The following is a 25,504-nucleotide window of genomic DNA, read 5'->3' as shown; positions in this document are numbered from 1 at the left end:
ATATATTTTCAGTCAGCAGGTTTGCACTGTGCTAGATCAAGAGGTTTGTTACAAAATAAAATAGCAAAAGATACACACAGATTCTCTTCAGGCCTAGGCACTCTAGACAAATGGAAGTAAACAAGAAAATGTATCAATGACTGCAGGTCTTGAAACCCCTGAAGACGGGAAACTTTTTCAGAGTACTTGACATGAAACTACAATATCAATATCCGTAAATGCCTCCAAAGAAGGAAACAGAGCAATGACATAATATATCCTACAGTGCTTGCTGCCAGAAATACACAACATAACACGTCTTTCCTGGGACTGGCTTTATCTACTCCACTGGTGCACTCTCTTTATGATAAAAAAGTTAATGAAATTCAAGTCTACTTTGCTTTACTTGGAATAAGCAACCTTCAGTGCCCACTTCCGCTGACCGCTGTAGAAGAAGCTAACTAATGTTTCTCTTACTAGCAAACATTCTGTGTGCAGATTTTTACTCTGGAAAGCAAATATAAAAAAAGGACCATGTCCTTCTCAACACATGCAAACCCGCTTGTGCATGTCTCCACAATCCTAGATAACAGAATGATCCAAGCTAAAACGCTCAGGGTTACTCATCCTTGTTAGCCAGGTCTCTTACAGTCTCATGAGCTAGTATTAGCCAAGCATGAGCTACCATACACCTATTGTTTATCGTATGTAGAACCTAGGAGAAATAAAAAACAGTTTGGATTTTTTTAATTATTTGTTAAACATATTTGATCTTGAATTTTGAAAGTTATATACATGATGCCTTTTCCAATTTCAAGACAGGAACACCTGGTAAGTGAGTTTATGAAATACATTTCTCCCAGTAAATTAAGTTTGTAAAATAAAATTTAAGGCGTTCTACATCATTCTCAGTGTCTGCTTCTAAAACAAGGGGATACTGAACTTAAAAAGATAGATAATGTAGGCTGAACTTCAATTATTCCTAGAGGTTTCAAGCTTCACAAAATTTTTTCTTTCCTACAGTACAGAACAGTAAAGCCAGCTAAATACACCCAGAGATTCTGGATTGTTTCTCTCCTTTCTTTATAGAACAGGTATATTTCAGGACTATGAGAGGGACTATCATCCAGCTGTAGCAGGATAATACCTACAATCCTGTGTTATTTCAGATATGAGAAACTCATTATCATGGCAGCACAATCTGTCAGTCTCAGGGTTAGGTCATGAGGGGAAGAGTTCTACATTTCTTCCCTGGGAACACAAGCTCTGCTCAGACAACAGCAGAGCCCCTTTTTTTAATCACAGCCTTGAAATGAAAACTGTTTATTCTTCAGTTCATCCTAGTAATGACTTTCACTTTGCTATTGGTCTGTCAACACTTCTTTTACAGGACTCTACAGACAGGAGCTTTGGTTATATTCTGCTGTATTACGGCCTCCTTGTTAAGTTAGTCAGCTGTTGGGTTGTTTTTTTTCAAAATTAAGCATTAAAAGGTTTAAAAGTCTTCCCTATGATTAATAAGAACATCAAATATTATTGGTTTAAGACTTTGACTCATTTTTGGAGACAGTTTTAGCTAAGCTGGCAGAAGTTACCACCTTCAAGTACCTACTCTGTCGTTTAGCAAGACATGCCTCCTTTTGCACCAAGGAAGACTGACTAGAAAATGTCTGTGCCATTGCAGTTCACAGTCTGATATATTTAGTATTTGCTTAAATAGTGGTGGTTCAGGAACAGCTAAACCTGCCACAGATCACAAACCTAGCTCAAAGATCTCAAATTTCCTGAGGTCCCATTCTCTTAAAAAAAAAAAAGTCAAAGTATGTGTTTTTAGAGAGACCTTTACCAAGGCCTACAATTCTGCATACTGTGAATTACTGCTTTTGGATATTTTGCAAATGCTTGGTTCATTAGAATACACATTACTGAAAAGGTTTTTAACTCCCCCCCCCCCCCCATCATTTTTAACATTTAACATTGGAAAAAGATTTTACAAAATTCAATGATTTATGAAATTGCAGAAACTTTGAAAGATAACTGTAAAAGAACAAACTAAACATGCCAGTCTAATAATTCATCTAATAGAAACACTGTTATACAGAATTAAAAAAAAAGAAAGGTTTGTGGTTTTCTTAATTGTATCAACATAAATATTACCCAAATCAAAGTACTAGCTTCTAAGCCACAAGGATTTTAAGATCATGAATATTTTCTAAAATATAAGTTGCTGACATTCACAGCATTGCATGCTTGTCTAGGGCTCTGTAAATATTAAAGATGGAGAAAATTCCACCAAAATTAAATCTCTACAGTCAGTTAAAAAACAGTACAGAATGCCAAGAACAAGTTACTCATGAGGAAAAATGGCCACAGCATTTCTCTGGGCTGCTAGTTCTATGCCAGAGGCAGGAAACATTAGCTTGGGCTGGCACAGGAGACAGAATCTCCATTTCAAGCTCTAAACCTGATTACCTACAAAAGCTGAGTAAGCCACCAAGTCATCTCTGCTTCCATTTCTCCATTCTTAAAATAGAGGTAACACTATCATACTTAATTCAGAAATAAATCTCATGTCATCAGACCTCAAAGCATTGCTAGATTTTCTACAACATATTTGGATTTGTATTTAAATGCATTTAAAGACAAGGTTTAAATTTGGCTCTGAATTTCCTAGCTCCCTGGGGTTCGAGTTGAATCTTAATACTAATTTAATATAGCAAGTTGCATATTGGAGCAAGTTGCCATATGTCTGTTTTTCTCAGTCAAATGTGAGAACTGAGGAAGTTCTTCCTCTCTGACTTAGCACTTACTGTTATGGATTAACAGATGTCTTTGTAGAGAGAATGGGGTTCGGAACAAAGCTTTGCATTCCTCACACTGGAAAGGTCTCTCTTCAGAATGGGTCTGCAGATGAAAGACAACATATCAGAAGAAAGGCTCAGGAAAATCAGTTAGCTGGCATTACAATAATTATAGCTAATTTTCTAGACTGGATTCAGGAGGGGATATCATAGCAATTTGAAACATCAGGGGATGAAGAATTAAAACAATCATTCTGCCATTATCCAAAATCCTGTAAGTCAGCATAGCAGCTACCAAATAAACGTACATTCCCAGTCCTCAGAAGTGTTACACGAGATGTGCATGTAAACAGAAACAAAATATAGAGTAACCAGGAACAAAACCTACAAGCTCAGTTGCATTGCTTCATCAGTACTAACACTGGCCTTAAGTATTTACTAATATGAATAAATGCTTTAAAATTAAACCCAGGTACACAAAACCCTTTTTCTCAGTTAAGTTTGAAGGTAAAACTGATCTGATTATCTCAAGATAGTATCTAAAATTTGGCAAAGAAGAGTTCTCAAATCATGAGACTAGTCTTAGCTGTCCTTGTTTCAGCTTCTTGTATTAAAAATAAAAAAAAAAAAAACCAAACCCAAAACACACATAGAAGCATCAGTATCAAGATTTTTGTTTGCTGTACAAAAATTCGTCATAGCTGAGTGACATCCTCAAAGCCATAAATAAAATAAAAGGCTAAGCTTAGATGAATCTCTCAAACTGCAGAGCTGCTGAAGCAGATTCCTTTTCTGGAGCTTGGGAAACATCCAGCTTCATTCTGCTTTTGTAAATTTCAAAGCACTTCCCCTGTTTCCTAGGGTTATTAAGTGCTGTCCCACTGGAGATACTAAATTAATCCATACAATTTACTATCAACCAATTTCCTACTATTTTTGCAAAGGAAAGCAAGTTTTTAAAGCATCAGTGTCTAAACATTATATTAGCTCACAATGACCTTAAGTAGAAGCTGCAGTGCTTCTGAGGAAAAGGGGATGGATAGTAAGTGTTTTATAATATGCACAAAATTAGGTAAAAGAGCTAATTTTGTTGACTAAGGGTCAATATAAGCATAGCACATATTTATATAAACTATTTGTGCTATTCAGAACACCATACCACATTTACAGCTATCCCTTAAACTATGGAGAAAGAGGAGACTGTGGGGAGTCAGCATAATTATTTAGATGTAGACTGAGGGCCTTGAACCTAGGCTGGTTTTAACACAGATGTCCTCTTACATGCGCAACAGAACCAAAACATTAGAGCACTTGCGACAGTGCACAGAGGCTTTGGGTTCACAGTCAACTCCTTGACCTCAGCCTATGCCACTTAAAGCAAAAAATGGCAACTGGAGCACCATCAAATGTGTGGAATATATCACACGTTACCTAAAACCTGCTGAATGTTTCAGTCCAGCTTCTGCAGGTTTACATCACAGTTTGCATTAGTTGACACCCTGCTTGGCAGTCTCAGCAATCAGGCCAAGGATTGACAGGACATGAAGAGACTGAACTACCTTCTCACCTCACTAGGTGGTTCCTCCAGAACAGGGTTGAGACACATTGACGAGACACTGTGGGGAAGCTCGCAGTGCTGCTGTCTGTGCTGTACCTGTTCTGTGGATAAATAGAAGGGTTCAGTCTCTAGGGCTGTCAATCTGGCACTTTTCACGAGCGCAAAATTTATGTTGTTTATTTTAAAAAACGCCCTGTTTCAGAACACTCACCACTTGAGTGATAGTTCTGAAGAGTACAGTGATTTCTAGAGAATTCCTTCTTAGCATTTCCTTGATAGTTCTCCTAGTCTTTTTATCAAAATACAAGTGTTCATCTGCACATCTTAAATTCACTACAAAGAAAAACACTTAACTAGGCATACCCACACACAAGGGTACACAGATCATCTGCCTCTCTTGTGTATGGTCCAGAAACAAGCTAGGTCTATTATAAAAAGCCATGCAAATCTTAATGAGGAGAGGTACCCCCCCCCCCAACAAGCATATTAGTTCCAACACTGTCCTGTTTTGTCCAACTAATAGGTTCCAGATCAGAGATGGCTTCCATCCAGTCAGAACAGGGGACAGCCATATGATCAAATTAACTGAGGATGGGCTCTTACGAAATGTTTCATGGCAGCCTTTCCTACAAGAGCATTTGTGGAGGCTTAAACTCAACCCAAGGCCACTTATTCCCAATAGAGAAACTGGGGGAATACAGTTGTTTCAATCCATTAGGCTACCCAGGACCAAACAACTCTGGATTAACCATAAACCCTTTAAAATCCTGTGTCTGCTGACCTATTTCTGCTCACCATCATATCCTCATATTTTATTCTCTGAACTCATCCTCTATAAATAGCAAAAAAAGGAGCAGATGGAACAAAAACTTCGCTTTCTCCTGTATGGAAGTAATCTGCATAGCACAGAACACGCACCTTCATCCAATCTAACCTGGATAAAAGGTGACTACTTTTGTCTGTAGCACAATGCAATACTACATTTGCCTCTTAATTTCAGACACTATTTTCTTCCACTGTCACAAAAATGGAACCATATTCTTATGATCACTTAACCTGAGCTTTTTCAAAAGACATCTGAGCTAGTTCCACATCACATAACACTTCCCAGTGCTGATCTCCCCAAAGAAAATGACAAAGCAAGCTTGAGCGTGCACCTACCCAGAGCAGTGTATGCAGAAGCAGCACATCAGAGGTTGTCTACGTTTAGCCGGTACCTGGGGCTAAACAACAACAGTTGCTCTGTCACCCAACAACCCCTCACCAGCCAGGGAGGGGAATAGGGAAAAGGAGGGCAGACCATAGGTTGAAATGAGAACAGATTTTAATTAGATAACACCAATACCAACAGAGATAGACAGTTATACTCAGCCAAATGAATATCCAGTCGTCACAATCAACCAGTGACCAGTCCTCAGAAGCAGGAAGAAGCCAGAGGAGGAGCAGGAGGAACCCAGCAGGACACCAGCCAGAATCCCAGCAGCAACCCCACAGCAGCTCTCTCTCCTCAGCAAACCTTCCCCCTTTATAACAACCACGACATCACGGTACGGGCTACACCTGCAGCCAACTCAGGTCAGCTGCCCTGGCTGACTCCAAACTGCTCACGGCCTGCCTGGCATGGCTGGGCTGTGGTTCTGTCCCAGACAAACCAGGACAGAGGTACCACAGGAAGACTAACAGTTCCTGCCTCTCAGATCTTTAGCTATAAGGGCGTAATGAGCGCTAAAATTAGGGTTCACGTCGCAGTGTTCCACTGAACAGAGCAGACAGTCTCAGCAACTCCACTGTCTATCTCCTAGCGAAATTCTGTGCAATGCACCTTTGAAACGACCCAACATTCACCCACATGAAAGCACATGCTGTGGGAGCTGTTTTTATTCTGATACTTCTAACACAAAATCAGATTAGATAACCCCCATAAAGGAATCACAGAAACAACAGCAACAGCAAGTTTCCATCTAAAACACAAAACAAGAATTCAAAAGCACAAGATGTGTATGTGTCCTGTTTCTTATTATAAAAAAAAAGTATGTAGCTCTGCTGTAAAACCCAAAGAGTTTTTCAAGCGTGTTGCTATCAAACTTGAAAACATGTTTTCCGTTAAATGTTGTTGATTTAAGTGTTTTTAACTACTATACCCATCATTCTTACCGCAGGTTTCTAAGCTCCCTGCTACTAGCAGGAACACACACCTCAAGAATCATTAAAAACCCAAGCTGAAGAAATACATAGAAGTATGGTACACAATAAAGGTTTAAATTTCCACTGTTACTGGATTGACGCTCCTATGAACAAGCGAAAGAACCATTGTCCTCTTCCCCTCATAGCAGAGCAGTCCTCCCAAAATCATGGCACTTAAAAATATTTTGGCACCCCAAACTACCCATCCTTGACTTACACCTTATGATTGGTTTTGTATATATACATCCATACTCCCATTATCTACTACCTTGCCTCGTTTATATTGTTTACTCAATGGAGAGAGGCGTATCTAAAAAAGCAATTCAGGATTTGTGTCAGTCTCCTGTCTGTCATGCTCATCTCTGCATTTAGCAAGTGAAATTAGAGACCTAAATGTGGATGGGTGAATATTCACAGCTGTTTGGGTAAACTTCACGTAAACATAAGAATAAGTTTCTTTCATTATAGGACCAGGCTGATTTACAGCCAGTACTATGTGCAAACAGGTTCAGGAAATAAGTATTCCAACATGCTTTAAGGAATTCTGTCAAAATTAGGTACTCACTAAATCTGTCTGAATTTAATATTTTTCCCATTATGTGGAGCCTCTAATCCTTGTTTATGCTAGTGGTGCTGCTGCTTTAAACACAGAACTGGGTCAAAGTGTTTACTCATTCATACTTAATCCTGAAGTCCGTTTTCAGCCCAAACTCCCTACCAGTCATCAACTGCAAATTAACCTAAGGAAACATGTAAAAAGTATTCATTTAAGATACAGAAGTATCTTTCCAGGTAGTATTTTACACATTTTCCTTAGAATATATCCAATTTGTGAGATTCTGCCCCATTTTCTTAATGGAGTCTAAAACACAAGATACAATAACAGCATATATGGGAGCTAATCTTGTCCTTCAGCAGGCTTCTGCATGCTTTCTGGTTTAGGCAGTCATCACCATTTCATCCTGCGAGAGGCATTATTACTACTCTTACATGATTTATGGCTGCAAGTGCAAGAGATGGTGCAAAGATCCTGTGCCAAATTCCCAGATGGCATATAACATGAGCCAAACTGCGAAAGGCTTCTAAGTATGGGTGTATCAGTTTCATCAAAAGGGGGAAAGAAAGGGGTAGTATTTAAAAAATGTGAAGAAAAAAATAAAAAAAAGAGCAAAGGGTTCCAAATACCGGGCACAAAACCAGACAGGTAATTTTTTTTGCTTTCTTTCTTACAGTCTTGTAATGCTGAAACAGCAGTGATGGATATAGCCTTGCCATTAAAAATGTAACCCCAGGTTAAAAATAATGACAGGCATTATAGAAATTAGGCCAAGCAGATTTGAGCTTAAATCAACAGAAGTGGAGCATCCCTTCATGAGCCTATTTTTCAGGTAACATTTCTTCTGATGTTGTTTTAATGTGTGGACACTACCCAGTGCAAATCCAGTATAGTTTGAAAGCATCTGCTGCTAAGTCCAACCATGACTGCAACAGTGCTACACTTAGTTTTATTCCAATACAGTGGTTTTTAAAAAACAAAATAATTTGAAGACATTTTAAATCAGTTACATTTTTAACTTGATAACCTAATATTAAAAACCAAAAAACCAACAAAAAAACAGAAACAGAAAAGTCAAAATGGGGATTTATTTGATGCTTTGCACCAAGCATCTGTGATTTCCTTCTGCTTATTTCACTTTTTTTTTTCACTAGGATTCTTTTAGTATTTTGAGATTTTTGGATATAACAAAGAACACTAAGAAAACACATTCTCCAATGCTTTAATCCCATGTTTATAAGCATGCCAGAGCTTAATGATGAACCACTTAAAAGAAAAAAAAAAAAAAAAATCTGCAAATCTGAGGCTGGCAGACCTGTAAACAACAACAGCAGAGTGCTTTACCTTCTTGTGATTCTTGTAAACATTTCTGTGAGCAAATCCCTTTCCACAAAGCTTGCATTTATAAGGTTTATCTTCACTGTGTATTATTTTGTGTGCAGTCACTTGATCAAGTCGTTTGAAGGACTTATTGCAAACCTCGCAGGTGTAGGGGCGTTTTTCTGCAGAAAATGAGTGGGGGACATTTAATCTCCTGTTTATACAGGGGGAGAAGATGAAAGGCAGAGACAGTCATCTCCTCAGAGAGATTTTTGCAATTAAGTCAACCCAATTAAGATTAAACCAATTAGAAAGACATCTAATGCCCTTTATGTTAGACAGTTAAGTCACTTCACAAAAGATGAGCCATGGTGTATCTCAAGAAATTGGCACATTCTTTGCAATAATCATTGCTAAAACTAAATTCTGATTAATTAGCTTAAATCAAAAGAGAATGACTTCAAAGAGGAAAACTCTGTTTCCAGATTACAAATGTGAAAGAGGGCATGACAGTTTAAATGTTTTAAAACTTAATTAACAATATACATATTAGCTTCCAAAACCAAAAGTTCCTATGCAAAAAGCCTTTATGCTTCAACTGGTGACTGCAACTTAACTACATTAATGCTCATCCAAAAGTGCCAAAAGAAAGGAGCCTCTGAGATATAGATTATGTTACAAGGAATGAGCTTTTAGTGCGGACTGATACCAAGAAAATAGTTCAATTATAAGCCTGTGCAGCTGTAAAAACCTGCATTTTTTAAATGCTAATGTATCTGACGGAACAATGTTTGTGTTTCCATTGTGTTGGATGATGTTTCTAATCACTGGCGAAAGACACAAAAATGCTAGATTGCAGTGATCAGAAATCCTGGCAGAGTCAATTTGTGTTGTACAGCCAAACCTACAGACCAGCCACTCCCCGCTCACAGTGTCCTGGCAGAGGACAGGCACAATAAAATATTTGTCTGTGGTCTATGAAATGGTGTGGAGCATGAGCTTTCCTCTGACTGGAAACTATGTGCACCTGAGTCCACTAATGTGTGTGTGTGTATATATATATATATATATATATATGAATGAATGTTTCCCTTTTTATCACAGATCTCTGTCTGACAGCATACCCACCCTCTTCAACATGAAATTTCAACCACTGGTTCTTCACCTCCTCTATAAGCCAAGTAACAATCTTTCGCCCCATCCCAGCTAACTGACATCATCGACCCCAGCTAGCATGAAAAAATAAGTTGAAGAAGCAGCAACAGGAAAAAAGACCACAGCATTACACTTGGATTTCTGAAAGTCTTAGAAAGGATAGCTTAGATGGTTTCCTTGGAACCTGATGTTTGACTGAACAGCTCAGGACAACACAAAATTCATCAAGCCTTCTATAAGAAACTAATTCAGTTAAAATTCAATATACATTAAATACATATACATATATATATAGTTTGTGTTATTTTTTGTACATTACCTGAATGAGTTATCATATGGCGTTTTAGCTGGTTAGCCGAAATAAATTTCTTGTCACATTCCTGACACTCAAAGATCTCATGGACCTGCAAAATGAGTGTTTAATGATAATTAAATACGTGTCTCAAACAAGATCACACATCTTACATTTACAGAAAATCTCTAACAGACCGTAACTATTTCTTATCCAGTAGCTATATAAATAGTCATGGATATTCTGTTATTTCCTCCTTGCTATTCCCTTGGTGAACAACAGTATCTCTCAAAAAATAAATATTCATAATTGCAAACAAAAAATTGTCACTGAAACTGTATTTACAAGCACGGGTTATGCAAATTTGTAATGTCAGATCCATTTAAAATACCATTATTATGAAAGCATTAAAAGAACCAGATCCAGAATACCTTTGCAGAACATTTCCTTCTAGTCAGTAAGACATAAGTAAAAATAAGGTGGTAACTACTTCATAACTGCTGTAAGAATTTTAAAAAACCCAAGGACTATCAAACTCTTTCAGGATTGTTTCTCTTAAAAGCTGTTAGAGTCAAGAGAGTGGAGGGGCAGCAGTGTCTCAAACTGTAAATGCAGTATGCATTATCAGGATTTTCAACAGCACAGCACAAAACTTCATCAAGGACTAAATGTTGGAAAAATAGAAGAGGCAGTTGAGAGCTGAAACTTCTGATACTCAATTTAAAAAAAAAAAATCCTGTGTTACTGTTCCCCAAAATCACAACATATACATAATTCTCCACCTGTCAAGTCTACCATTCACCTGCACTCTATTACATTTGCCATCAGCAGCCTCACCTCAACTTAGTTACAGTGCAACTGAACACACATTTCAGCTTTTTTGGAACTGCAGCCTTAGACAGCAAAACTTTGGGCAGAGATCACATTTCATAAGGCCTTTTTTGAGAACTCTATAGACTTTCCGTAGGAGAATCTAGCAGCTAAAAACAACAAATATCAAAGGTTCAACATAACAGTCTAATGAAAAACATTTGCAGACAGCACAGTAAAAAAGCTCAACTAAGACTTCCATTTAAAATAAACAAACAAATAAAAACTCAAAGAGATTCTCCATAAGTATTCTGCTGCACCATGGTTTTATGCTGCTATTCACAAACAAACTTTAGAGCAAATTAAATGTTCTAATAAACTACAAAGTGATCATGCCATTTCCTACGATCTCTGCAAACTTGCACACTTTGGACAGTGATGCTTAACAAAAGGCTCAGACAGAATCAGGTGGTAAGCTCAAATGAAGATCATTCATTCTAAATATTCTGTTCTCCCAGCTGCATTTTAGATTAATTTATCTTATATGTACACACAATCTACTACTCTACCCTTTCCCAAAACACCTGAATATTTATTTAGATTGTTGACTGCAGTTTACATAATTCTGCAACCAAGTGCTATCAGAAACTCCCTCAACACAATTATTTGAGATAACTTGTAAGGCATTCTTAAACATAATATTTAATATATCAGAACCCAGATTGTGCTTTAACACTACGCAAAAGTGTGATTCCAACTTATAAGCATTGTTTAATAAACAGTCTCATTGAATACATTTGCATCAAAACAGAGACTTCTGTGCATGTGCATTAAAAAGCTACAGCTATTAAATACACATTCTATAGCGGATACTCTTTAATCAATTCTTTAGAAGAGAATCAGACACAGACTTGTGTGCACGTGCACTAAATAGCTATAGCTATCAAGCATATATTCTATAAGCTGGCACTCTAATCAGTTCTTTAGAAAAGTGCAGTTACATGGTAAAACAACAGTAACAAAAGATAGCAAGTATTTTTATGAATAATGATGTTCAAACAGATTTTAAGAAAACTTGTCAAATAACATGCTCTGTGCGTATAGAGGCTGTAATACCACATATGAGTGCTCATGCAACGATTTATTTGTATAACAAAATTAGTCTCATTAGGGGGCTGCAACAGCTATCTACATAAACTTCTGCTACATTAAAGTCAGAGCACACTTACGATTGTTTTGTAGGCACTTGAAGAGCTATCCCTTCAGATAACAACTTGCGAAGTGCTATACAAAACAGCAAGCATCTGATTAATGTATGCACAGATAAATACACTCCTTCACTTACGGGACTGACAATCTTAAAATTTTCATGAGGTCTACTGAAAAGCAAAAGGTTGTTTGAAAGAGTTTTGGGGGTGAAACTGAGATAAAACTTTGAAGATAAAATAACCTATGATGAGCTTTTCCAAAAACTAATCTCAATTTCAATCTACCAGTCTGAGAACTGGATGAGACTCTGTCTGTTGGAAGGCAGTGATTTGAGAGAGTAAGTCTATGAGAATATCACATCCGATTGAAATTACTAAATTTTATTGAAAATTTTAAAGTGGTGTTCAAAATTTGGTGTCCTCTACCTTTCTATGGCTTTCATAGTGATTATGAAAAATAAAGATTGCACAGCAGAACAGAACACCCCCAATGTTGAATAAAAAGATTAGGGAAAAACCCAATGCAGAGACACTTGGAACTGACAGGTAAAAAAAGGCGGGAAGGTGGGACTGGGGCAGGGCGTGGGCACAGCAGGGAGCAGAAATCACAGATGATGTTTAAGAATGACTCTCCTCACCATAATTTTGCAGGAAGGCTGGCTCTACAACAAAGAGAGTTAGGAAAGAATTAAGGATTTTTCAGAAACAATATTACACTCACAAGGTCTTTGAACAAACGATGAGCAGGATTCTTCTCAGTTCTCCGTTTTCTCTCCAGCAGACTGTGCTACAGCATGCCACTTCATGGAATCTTACAGATCCATGCAAGAAATTGGCTAAGAAATTCAGAAGTGCAGCAGCACAAACTAGTCTTATCAGTGAAGCACAATCCTGCATTTCATACAGGTGTTTATTTTATGGCCTTTCCCAAAGTCAAAAAAGCTTTACTGCCTTACACTCAAAGGTGTCCTTAATCTTCTTTCTTAACAGGAGAATTAGGTACTTCACCATTGAAAACACCTGCCTACCACAAGAGTCAGAAACTCGCCCCACAGCTGTACAGCCAGAAAGAGACATACATCCCGCCCCAGTCTACCTACAAGTAATGAAAATGTAGCACTATCAATTCTGACTTCATCAGCCTGGGAAAAGAAACCAGCAATGCTGGGATCTGTTTTAATATTTCTTCCCTTTGCACTTACAGAACAGTAGAACCTCCACAGACAGGCCTGGCAGCCTGTGCTACTCACGTATATATACTCACTTTTAATTTTAAGTTCCTGTGAGCAATTCAGATCCAAAACATGAGACACCAGTATTCAAAGGTACAAAAGAAATCCTTTGGCAAGAATCTGCATGAATGAAGACAACATCTCCCTTGCTTGCTTGTTCACCATTATCACTGTTGAATGATTGAATTTTACATTTTACTTAAACTCCAGAACTTGGTAGCAGAATCTAGTTTAGACTGTGTGTCATTTGCTCTGCCAGTAGACATCACAAACCTGCAGAAAGGAGATTTTACAACAAACTTTTTCTTTCTTTTACCCAGTCTTCTGTAAGCTTCTGCACAGCATTTCCCGAGTTGGCTTGCTGGGAATTTATTTCTTTTAAACTACCATACCACTTAACAGCCCAAATCATGGGCTACAATAAAAATCAGATAGAAGGATGTCACTTAACAATTGGAGGATAAGACAAAAGACAAAAGAGAAAAGCTGGATATAGACAGAATGGAAAACAGATACTGCTCACCGCAAAAAGCGGTAACATCAGCCAATCAACAGCATAACTGCTGTTAAAGTTTTGTGGGAATCATGCAGGAGAAGAGTTGTACTATGGTAAGTAGTTTTGGAAATCAAGTAAAAAATAAAAGATGTAGATAACACTGTTCTGAGTAGGACTGTAATGACTAAGGAAGACAAGATCAGAATCCAAAATTGTTTCCACACTCTGAACGAAGCTCCAAAACACTCAATATTTAGGAAGGAGAAATCAAATGCACAAATGCTACATGGTGACCAACAGTTCACATAGCACCACTCGGAAAACATTAATGAAATCCAAACTATTGCTAACTGTTACAAAGAAGACAGTCATGAATTTTTCTTGGCATTTTCTCAGATAAGACAAAGAGCAATTAACTCAATTTGCAGTAAAGAAGGTTTAAGTAGGATATCAGAAGAAACAAAGGCTAGAAAAATGAACACATTCAAAAATGCTAATGGCACTAAAGCTGAAAGTCAGAATACAAAGAGACACCTATGGAGGTGGTAGAATTTTCTTTGGCAGAAGTCTTCAGGAAATGCGATAGGGCATATCTAGGATGATTTAGGTACACCCTTACTCCCTCTGAAAGCCATGCCACCAAAAATTAGCATGATACAAGCAACAGTCTGGAAAACGAGAAGGTAAGACTAAGGGACCAAAGACAATGACAGCAAAGTTTAATTGTGCATGGCTAAGAAAGGGCTTAGGTTTAAACATTTAGGGCACAAGCAATCCGCAAAACACACAAAGATAAAAATGGGTTTAAATCAAGGATGACATGAAAGCTACAGATCTGAATGACCACGTCTTGAAAGAATAAACAGATCTCTTAATCTCCCCTACAGCCACCCTCTAACTTGGTTCTCTGTGTTTGTCAGATTTCCCTCTTTCTGTTGTTTGGGCTTATATTCTTTTATCTCCTATACTTTACCTTTCTATTCTCTACTTTTGTTTCTTTACACTAACTGAGTGGGGAAAAAAAAATATCTCTTTTCCTCCATGTTTCACCTATTTTCTTACTGGTTTTATTACCTGTCTAAATATTTTTAGCAATATTGGTGACAGATCATGCCCCACTTCATACAAAATCAAAGTCATTCAAGCAAACAGAAGGCATGAGTCCTACATGCAATCTCCTTCTATCTGATGTAGATATGTGAATCTGGAATACCTATTTTCTGGATGTCTTAAAAGAGGAGCCAATCAGGAAAAGGAAATAAAGTTTTAAGCACAAAATCTTCATGGTGATTCTTAAAATAAGTAAGTGCTTAACGGACCTACCATCAATGCTGCTTGAAAAGCTTGTTAGTGTGTGTCATAGCATCTGCACAGAGCTACAACTATTGAAACAAAACAACCATTTTAATAAAAGGGACACACTAACCATGATATTTTGCATTTTCCAGGGCCAACATAAGGTGCACTGATGTGTAAAAATTGTAATTACATGTGGCAAGGCATACCATGATTTGGTGTGAGGAGTAGCAAAGTATAGCCCTGTTAGACAAGAAATGCAGGGCTTATAAATACAAGCAAGGAGAAAAACAAATGAAAAAGGAGGGGCCCCACCATTTCCTTTCCAACAACATCTTTTAATTGATATAATCTATATTCTCAATGGATTCAGGTTATAACCAGGGCATTATTAAAGACTTACAGTTAATCTGATAAACAGTACAATGTAGCTTTTTGTAAAAACAGAATCTCCTGGGTTTTAGTGATTTATCAAATTAATCTTGCAGGGACTTCCTTTGGGTATAATGGATTCAGAATCTCATATTCATAGTCCATCTGTATTTCTATATGAACCCCGTATCTCCAATAGATGCTTTTCAAACTGTTAACCCGTCCTGCTCCGGTTATAAAAGATTACGTGCATAAACAGAAAGACACTAAAAATCTGGTTTTGAGGAAGAAATTTTTTTACTACTACATAACTAAATTACAGATAACACCCTTGCTGGTATGTCACAAAGTAATAAGAACTACTGGTGGTATTTTGCTCAAAAACTGAAGGCTCATGAACATATTTTACGGTCTGTGTGTATGCTACCATTACATATCATACTTTCACATTTAGTTTAGTGTTCAAAAATGCTGAAGAACAGCACACGAATTAATGTTGGAGTGTATAAATGATACAAGGACACGCATCTTTACATTTGGTAAAAGATGCATTAAAACTTTAGGAAGATTTTTAGTTTAACCAATTGTAATTACAAAAATAAATACCCACAATAAAGCACATTGGTTTTGTAACCATGAAAGAGATTACACAAAGGTTTGCATTACAGCTGCTTTCAAGTGACCTGAGCACCAGTCTCACATCTTAGTGAAGTCAAAGCCTGCTGTGGGTTAGCCTTCATCTTACTGACCTTTCGGTGCTCTTGGAGATTTGTCGCTGAGGAACATTTCTTATTGCACACTGAACACATCAGCTTCTTCCTAGAATTTCCTGAAACAGAAACAAAATACCACCAACATCTTAAAAAGGAAGTGCTAAGAACGAACCTAAATATTTCCACTGAGTCTGTGACTTTTCACAGGTCACTTGACTGACATAAGATTTTTACATTTGTGTCCCATCTTCAAAGTGTTTCCTATCAAGAGTTCTCTGTGGGTGTCCAACAAACCAGTTATCGATGGAATGTAAATCAAGACAACTAGAACAATAAAGAAAAACCCCTTCAAATAGATGTTATCACACATCACCATTCCAATATGAAGAGGACAATTCACAACTAAAACCAACTTACTTCAGTTGATTCCTTCCGGAAGTCAATATAGGGAGTTAGTGCAGCAATGACAAAAAAGATCCCAAACTGAAGTCAAAACCACTACTTCCCATTTTTCTTTATACAGAAAGCATTAAGCATTCTACTATATAAAATATCATTATTTTAACTGAATAAGACAGGGAAATTGTATTAGCACCAGATCATGAATTCAAATTTCATCTAAAATGTAAATTAAAAACAAGCTACAGATGTATTTTCCTTCCCTTTTCACAGTTGCTTAAAAAGTGACAGAGCATTTAATTTGTTTATTTATTATTTACCTTTTAGTAACTCACAAAGCTATTTTAACACAAGATAAAGCCACCACAAACCTAATCCTTTGTTTATAATCCCATGCCCATGCAAGGTATTTCCTAGCTTATGTAAAAAATGTTCATATTACATTGAACACTAAAAAGAATGGACATAGAATGAAAGAGGAGGGGAATACTGCACACAGGAAGTATGGATCATAAATGAACTCGTTAGATGGCTTCCAGCTCAATTTTTCAGACTCTTACCATCCTATATCTTTCCTGCTCTTGCTGACCTAAAGAATTCTTATGTTGACTTTTCTTACTACAGTGTACCCTGTCAATTGACTGGTTCAACACTTAAATTTGTAGTATAAAACAAGTACTTAATCTCACATATGCATTTGCTGTTATAAAATGTGATAAGTATTTATATATACTGATACACACATAAGTACAGGAATACACTTTGTATTTCAGCTTACAAGAACATTAATGAGACCTTTTCAGAGGAGGGAAGGGCGATAGTGGATATCTGTTCATAGCTTTGCATAACGAGTAACACACGTAACAATCCTTTCTACTTTCCCTTGCCTCCAGGTAACACAAGGCAGGAAGGAATTCTAGAAATGTCCCTCAACAGTAGTAGGCTATTTTCCTTCCTGCAGTGACACCAGTTGCAATTTCTATGACTCCCAAGTGGCAAAATAAAAGTTTTGCTCATTATGCAGGCAGAGCAAAAATATCCTCCGGGTGCCTGCTCTCAGTCATGTCTGGAGTAATCATTCAAGAGAATTGTGGAATTTGTATACCACTACATAACTCACCAAAGCTAAGTCTAAACATAACAATGCTCATGGATGAAAAAAATTCTTACTGTTCTGAGAAAAGGAGATAATCTTTTACGAGAATGGTTACGGAAGGGTTTCTGTACACTCTAAGAGTTTGGCAGAAGAAAGAGTTTTCATGTAATGGAAATCTTACAAAGCGTCTCAGTGCTGTCATCATCAACTAAAGACTGTTTTCTTTGCACTCTGGTATTCTGCTGTCCCCACTCACACTGATTTTCCATTGACATTGAGAGGGGACATGCAGAGAGAGCAGAATGCCAGAACTGAGATCAGCATTGTGAACCTGAGAGCAGTATTTTGCCCTTTCATGAAAACAGAGTGAAGTTTGATTGAAAACTATTGATTCACAGCGCAGAGATATAAAAACACTAGGGCCTAACAGGACCAGTGGATTGTCTGGTCTGGCTTCCTCCACAACAGAGGCTATAGAATTTTATGCAATACCCTCATCAAGCCTAATCGTTTGTGAAGCATGTCTTCCAGAAAGACATCCCATTGTGTCCTGAAAATACCAAAAGATCAAGAACTCACCACTTCCTGTAGCAGTTTGTGCCAGTGCTTGATTTTCCCCTCTACTGAAATGTTTTGCTTTATCTATTATTTGCCTAGTTTAAACTTCCCCAGATTCCTATCACATTTTCTGCAGTAGACTAATGATTCATCCGGTATACAGCAATTTCTCCCTGGGGGAGGAGGAATAGTTACTCTTGCAATTAGTTACTTCCCAATGTTCTTTTTGATACAAACGAATCCATTAAAAAAGAAATCAAAGACAATGATTTCTCTGATTTGCAAATTTAAGGCTAGGAATATATTAAACATTTTTTTTCCAAAGAAAGATGAAACTCTTTCTTACCACTGTGAACATTTTCTTTATGTTTTTTCAGGGCGTCCTTACTCTTGAACCTCTTCCCGCAGCTATCTGCCTTGCATATGAATCTGGCATCCCCTCTGCATGCCTCCTTGTGCTGTTCATAACTACATGGGATATCCAGTAAAAAAAAAAAAAAAAAAAAAAGCAACACATAAAGCGGTATCTACAGAAACCAGACACATAGCAAGTACTCTGAGCTTAATGCATGCTGCACTGCAGAGTTCCAAGGCCACCTCATGCATTACTTACAGCAAATAGGAATGAAAGCATTTGACTTCTTTCACTGTTAGGATTCACATAAACTAACAAGCTTGAAAGCTAACATGCAAAGGGAGGCCAGCAATGATATGACAGCAGTCCAGTAACTCAGACACAAAACCTCGATTCTGAGCTGAAGGAAGTATTGCAAACAGAGCACTGGAAACTTCTTGAAGAGTCCCCTGGGTTGATATTCTCTGTGCACTGAAGTACACTAAAGAAAAATGAAAAAAAATTCAAGTAAGGCGAACATTGTACAACTTACACAGGCTTGCAGTAGCTAAAAAACATATATACAGCTCTACAAATCTTCAAGTAGGTGAGTAACTATTTCATATGTGAAGTCTCCTGGAAATCAGTGAGACTAATCAAATGCATCAACAGCAAGAGTCAGGATCTCTCACACTTACTTTGCATGATGTAAAAATTTACTTAACTAGCTCTACAGCCCAAATCCCACTTCCACTATAGACTAGAAGGAACAAGTTTAAGTTCAAGAGAAAATATTTAATTGCCTCCACCAAATATTTCTCTGCTATGCAATTTCATTTATTTCTGTGAAAGAACACAGAGTACTTATAGAGCTGCCAGTTCTAGGAATCTTCACAGTATTCAGATGTAAGATGAATTCATTACAAGAGCAGCCTTGAGTGAATTCTATGTAATATGAGTCTGTTTCTTTCCAACATGAGAGAGTTCGATTAAATGTACTATCTATAATCACTTAAGCATCTAACACACTATCTGTAAATGTAAAATAAAAAGCAATGTATCTATTTAATTGCAACCAAAAATACATGAACAACAAAAGACAAAAACAGTTATGTTTTTGTACAAAAATATAATTGCAAGGCGTACAACTTTAGTGACAAAACTGCATATTTATGCTATCAAGAACAGTAAGGACATGCTCTTAAATCTCACGTCTTTCATGTTTTTATTTGGGGTATTTTCCTTCACCCAAATATTTAATTAAGCAAATGTGAAGTATTGTTGTTCCTTGTTTTGTCCCTCTAGATGACCATTTACTTTATTCTAAATCAGACTTTAGTTCTGTAATGGCATCCACAGCTTAAAAATTACATCTCCTAAACTACTAAGTAGTCCACTGATGGAGACTAACAGTTCTGCACCAAACAGCAGCTCTGATCTTGTCTACAGTGTATGACTTTAAAACATAAAAAATTAGTGACATTTTTGCAATTCAAAATGAAGTTTCCAGCAAATATAAGAAATTAACATATTAAAACACTAATGTAAAGGTTAAGGGTACAAATACATAAGCATAAAAATCAAAGCTTAAATTGTGATTAAGCCAGAAGAAATAAATGATCCCTGAAAAAAACACTCCTGTTTCTACTCACTGTCTTTGTAGAGCTTGTTTAACAGGGAATTTCTTTCCACAGTTTCGGCACTTAAATTCCTTTTCCTCACTGGGTTTTTGGTGCAAAGTCTGAAGATGTTCAGCTAGAATCTCCTGGCTGGCAAAACTGGATTCACAGTTTGGGCATGCATGGTCCTCTTTACAGGTGACAGGATCTTCATGATTGGAGGCAAAAACAGTAAAGCAATAGTTTTCAGGGAATATTTTGGTTACATTAAGAGAGAATCTCTGCCAGAAACAGATTATGCAAAATGGCATCACAAAATTCACAAAAAACATTGTCTCTGAGTGGATTATAGACAGCCTATCTTGAGTGGATTACCAACAGCATTATTAAAAATGGATGCAAAGTATTAAGCTGGGTGTGACTGAGGCTGTTAGCCTAAATTAGTCGTCCAGGTTGTCTCTACTTTGGTAAAGAAGCTGAGAATTCATCAGAGAGCTCAGGTCACCTGCCTTTTCCTTGACATCTTACCTTAGGATTGGCTGAACAGTTTTATGAAAAGGTTTATTTCTCTCCCATCTAAGTAAGAGGGAAACTACCCCTCTTAGTGCAAAAACTTACCTTTCACAAAGCTACACATGAGGTGAAATGAACTCTGTCTTTAGCTCAAAAGTTAATGGTAACTTCTCAAGAAATCTAGGCTCACTCGTTCAATTCACTCAGTATTTTACAGGACTGGCTGCTTCTTATTAGGCAAGGAAAAGAACCTCAACTTGAACCAAATTATAGATATAAAGACCATACAGGACCTCAGACTAAACCGGGGGAGCCTTCCTTATCTTATACAGTCGGTGTTCTCTTTCTCCTTGATTACTACTTTTAAGCTCTCAGGTTACACTATTTTTTACATATTACTCACCTGGAATTTTTTCACCAGCTGGTTGCACTTCTTTATTGTTGCCACTGTCTTCATCTTCCTGGATAACAGTTACTTCTTCTTCTTCCTCCTCCTCTTCTTCCATGTCACTATCCAAGTACCCAATCAGAAGTTCTGTGTCTGTTTCAATATCTTCCACAGCCAGATAGAAAATATTTTCTCCTTCCTGTTGCAAACAGTAAGTAGAAGCAATGAATAACTATGTCAGAAAAAGTAAAATCTAGAGACAAGTATGGGACCCTGAACTAATAGTAGCCCTCAGCTGTGGAATGGCTGGCTCCATTCCTCATGGAGCACAATGCTAGAACAGCGTTTCTGAGACTTCTTTCCTGGTGTAACTGCACGGATAAAGTGCCCTTGTATTCCAGAAATGTTCCCCTGCCTCACCTGTGAGGTTTTTCCAATATGCCCTGTAGACTAGACCAAGGTGAAGGTGGTGGTAAACTCCTCCTCTCCCACACTGCCTGACAAGAACTTCAGAGTTTGAAAATTAAACATTTGAGTATTAGAAAAACTGAAATAACTAATACAGCTTTAGCTCTGTCCCCTGTTGGCTGTATGAATTATAACCCAGCTTCCAGTAGCATGTTTACATAGTGCTATTTTGTCTCTCTCTCTTGCTCTCTCCTTAAGATTCCCAGCTTGCTTTGTGAACAGGCTTTCAACTCTGGTCAGTGATCTTCACTATCAAGTTAGCAGGCACGTCTGTAAAACGCACTTAAAACACTAGATCAAAACCCTCTGCTGGTTTAAATCAGTGTAAATACACAGATCCACAGAAGGCCAAAGATCCAGCTCAGATTCTGCAGGAGAGGACAAACTACACAATAGTAACCTCCAAAACCTTCTCCACAATGAATAAACAACCTTCCAAATAGATACATAAGCTAACAACTTTGCTCTTTGCCGATATTTAATTAAAGTTACCAAGGTTGGCATGGGGGGAGGGAGGTGGGGGAGAGAGGGGGGATCTGGATTACAAAACGAGCTGTCTCCTAAACGGATACACAGAGCTGCTGCCTTTTTTTTTTTTTTTTTTTTTTGATCCTGTGTGACCAACTGCTTTAGGCACTACCCAGAGCACCAAAGGAGACACATTTTTACACAATGAAGACTTCCAAGTTCTCTCATAAATCTTAAAGCTTATCAGGTTAGCATCCAGAAAAGTTAATTGAAGCTTCTTTACACTACATCTAGCCATATATTTTGTAACAAGTTTCCTAGCACAAGGACAAGATAATGATTTTTAATTTTTGTAATATACTGGGATTAATTTAAACTGTCAACAGGGACGTGGTATTCATCGAGCTTTAGAAGGTCTGTTATATATTACACACAAGATATTGTCACACAAGAGTGAAACCTATTTAATTCAATAGACTCGATACAGCTGCTTTCAAGGACGCACCACTTTTCTGTCCTTATCTCAACAACAGCATTTGAAAACAAAACAAATAATGCAATTTTTTTTTTTCAAGATATATTCTGCAGTCCAGATATCCATCAGCATGCCACCCTAACTTTTGCATACATCTAGAAATTGCTGTTTTTCAAATGCCTCTGTCAAGTTGCAGAGAACTTTAATTTACTACAGTCTAAACTCTAAACAAATCATGTACTGAAACTCTTGACATGAGGAAAAGTAAAAGGTCTTTCTACACTTAGTCTCCACTTAGACAGGATAAAACCACTGGGGTAAACCTCCAATACATCACTGTTTGGGACAACCTTATTCTAAAAGCAAGACAACCTTATAAATGGAAGCACATATCTATTACTGGCTTGTCAAAAGAATAATTAAAAAAAGCCATGTAACCCAGGCAAAAATAAAGTCCCAAACTTATTCATTAAAGAACCAAATAGCACACCTTTTAATTAGATCATACATGACACATCTTACACCACACAGTGAATCTGGGAGAACAGCAATCAGAACTAATTATTCAGGTTACCCTAGACCAAGTGCATGAATCCCAACAACCAAGCTCTTATCACTACTGCTGGATCCTCACCATCTCTGCACTCCCGTTAAGCGCATCTCGGGCTTATTTTACAGCTCTGTGTCTAAAAACATCCTGGTTCTTTCCCATGTGTGTACTTTTGGTTAGCAAAAAGATTAATGGAAGTAGTACTAAGGACTCTCAATGCTTGAGCACTCTTGGTTGCATTTGCATTGGAAAGAAATTAGCTTTGGTGCCAGACCAAAGTAAGAGGCAGTTCAAACTTATTTCCCCTCCAAGGCTAATTTGTTTGGCTTTTCCAGCCAAACAAATGCTAATAGTCAGGTATTCAGAGCGCTAATTAAACCAGATATACCCACATTGTAGCAGCTCCTCAAGGCAGCATTTTCAGCGAAACCAATGGAAGATCTCCAGAAACCACAAAGGAATTTAAGTCTCTCCCTCCACTAGCAGCACCTGCATGAAGCACATTTATCTGCATGTATGCAGACACAGACATAATAATAATTTTGAATACTTTAAATAATCCTCCCATTTCTTAGAACAAATCTGTTGCTCCACCTGTCCGTCTGCTTAGGCTGTGCTGGTTGTTTTGCCAACAACATTCATTTGCAGGCCACGATGTTCCTTGGGAGAAAACTCCAAGTGCTGGTCATGGTGGTAGCACAACTTCCCTTCGCGCTATTCCTGGTTTATTATTCCACTTAACTTCTCCCACGTCCCGCCTTGACTGTCATCTTTTAAGCTATAAGCCACACTGACCTCCCCAGCAAATACAGTTTTCTTGTTGCAGCAGCTCTTGCTATTGCATTTTTGTTCCACTACAGACAGATCTCACATTCAGATCCTTGGCTTTTCCATCAGTTACGCACCTTGACACGTGCTTTGTAAGAGGGGAGGCTGAGAGGGAATATAGGCCAAGAAGCACTGACAGCCCATCCCACTTTCAACCAAAAGCGCAAGACATCAGTCATCACTCCTGAAAGCTGAAAACACAGGAGAAGGAGCAAGCAAATAGTCTTATGTTACCTGAGGGAGAGTAGGGCTTTTCCATCCTCCAGATCTTGATCAGCTGGCTTCAACCCAGCCTTCCTAATCCTTACCGAGTTCCCCCCTATGCCCACAACCCCACCTCTCAAAATGCTACCTGGTTTCCCTCTACTCCCAATTTCCTGGCAGCAAGCCATCTCTTCAGCCTACCTGTTCTGCCAGTTCTCCTACCTCTCCAAACAAGCACACTCCCTTTCCTGATCTTCACCTGCAGCTCCAGGATGTCATGTTTGCCAGAGTAAAAGTAATCTTGGCAACACCTGCGAGGGCAGAAACCCCAATCCAGGAAATGTATGGAGGTGATTTCTTGAATGATGTGGCAGGAGAAAACAAAGCCACAAAGCTCAGGCACAGGAAAGCTCAAAAATAGCATGTGGTACCAGGAAAGACGTGATTGAACAATGATGCCTTCCCAAGAGGGAGAGCAGATCAGGTGGCCCTGGGGGAGAGCAGGTGAAGCAAGGCAGTCTTCTAGAAGTGCTGCTGGGGCCAAGAGACTCTTGCCTCTCTCAAGCAAGGAAGGGGAAATAGGTGGCACAAAGAGACTTGGGAAAGCTTTTCTTGTTTTCACACTAGTTCATACGTTGTTTAAAGTACATATCCCTGTCCCACTCAGTCTGCTCCAGAGCATGCAGCATGTTTGTGGCGCTCATCAGCCAGGAAGCAGATGGATTCTGGAGAGACTTCCCTTCCAAAAAAACCCAAAACAGAACACTTTTAACACACATGTGTAATGGAGACATTCAGCCCAGGAACTCAGACAATATCTAATCTGAAATATAACACCTGAACCACACACAAGAAAGAGACACACAGAAGCCTCAGCTGTTATCTATTCCTATTGTGCTGTATTGCACAGTAAGGTAGACGACATTTGTGTTATGGTAGACAACCTCTGAGACATGAAGGTGAGGTTAAGCAGAGCACGAGGTTAAACTAGCAGAGCAATTCCTACATTTCTCCCATGTTCTTATGCCATCCTGCAGTATTTTAGTGAGAGCTCCTGGTGAAGATTAGAACATTTTCCCAGCTCAATATTCTGTATTATGCTATACTTTTTTCTTCTTTATTCTTTGGTTGCACTTACTACCTTGCATTAAATTAGAAGCCATTGCTTTTAGTTTGCCATCTGCAGAAGAATATGTTTTGCTGCAGTAATAATACCACATATCCAAATCTTGCAGTTAAACTCCTCACGAATTTGTATGATGTATACAACAGCAATACAAGAAAAGAGCTGGAAGAGTTGGTGGGGTTTTTTTTCTCTGCTCAAAGGTATTCCTCCCACCTTTCCCTGTACATTTCAATTCAGTACACATCTTCCGGTCTTCAAGTTTAAAAATAAAATATTCTTGTTTCTTTGCAGGGTGAACAAAAAAGTAAAGTAGGAGTTCAAAAAGCTAATTCCAGCAACATTGCAATTCTGGTGGCTCTATAGAGAAGCACTGAAACTTTTGATTATTTTACTCGCTGAAATCTGTTGTGAAAAATAAGACTTTTTTTTCCCCCCTGCCTTGGGGAGGTTGATGTCAGCAGCATTTTAATGGCACGTGCTCTGTATGTGCCCAGTATGGCACCTCT

At 38.0% G+C, this 25,504-nt stretch overlaps 1 protein-coding gene across 5 annotated transcripts in view; it reads right to left on the bottom strand.

Moving 5' to 3' along the window:
• Positions 1-25,504, bottom strand: part of PRDM5 (PR/SET domain 5) — an 85,855-nt gene that overhangs the window by 38,295 nt on the left and 22,056 nt on the right. For 2 of the 5 annotated variants that reach the window (XM_086464219.1, XM_086464220.1), the window contains exons 4-10: positions 20,895-21,078; positions 20,012-20,186; positions 18,372-18,493; positions 16,009-16,088; positions 9,873-9,957; positions 8,423-8,580; positions 2,790-2,883 (exon numbers count right to left, since the gene is read on the bottom strand). In XM_086464219.1, the coding sequence (XP_086320345.1) occupies positions 2,790-2,883; positions 8,423-8,580; positions 9,873-9,957; positions 16,009-16,088; positions 18,372-18,493; positions 20,012-20,186; positions 20,895-21,078 (898 nt within the window). Of the gene's footprint in view, positions 1-2,789; positions 2,884-4,347; positions 4,435-8,422; positions 8,613-9,500; positions 9,505-9,872; positions 9,958-16,008; positions 16,089-18,371; positions 18,494-18,768; positions 18,862-20,011; positions 20,187-20,894; positions 21,079-25,504 lie in introns of all 5 variants that reach the window. The other 3 variants (XM_086464217.1, XM_086464216.1, XM_086464218.1) reach the window with 3 other exon arrangements.

The sequence above is a fragment of the Leptosomus discolor genome, chromosome 4, assembly GCF_034619465.1.
Source record: "Leptosomus discolor isolate bLepDis1 chromosome 4, bLepDis1.hap2, whole genome shotgun sequence".
Classification (NCBI taxonomy): Eukaryota; Metazoa; Chordata; class Aves; order Leptosomiformes; family Leptosomidae; genus Leptosomus; species Leptosomus discolor.
The sequence above is the reverse complement of the archived record's forward strand: the minus strand, read 5'-3'. Positions and strand labels throughout refer to the sequence as shown.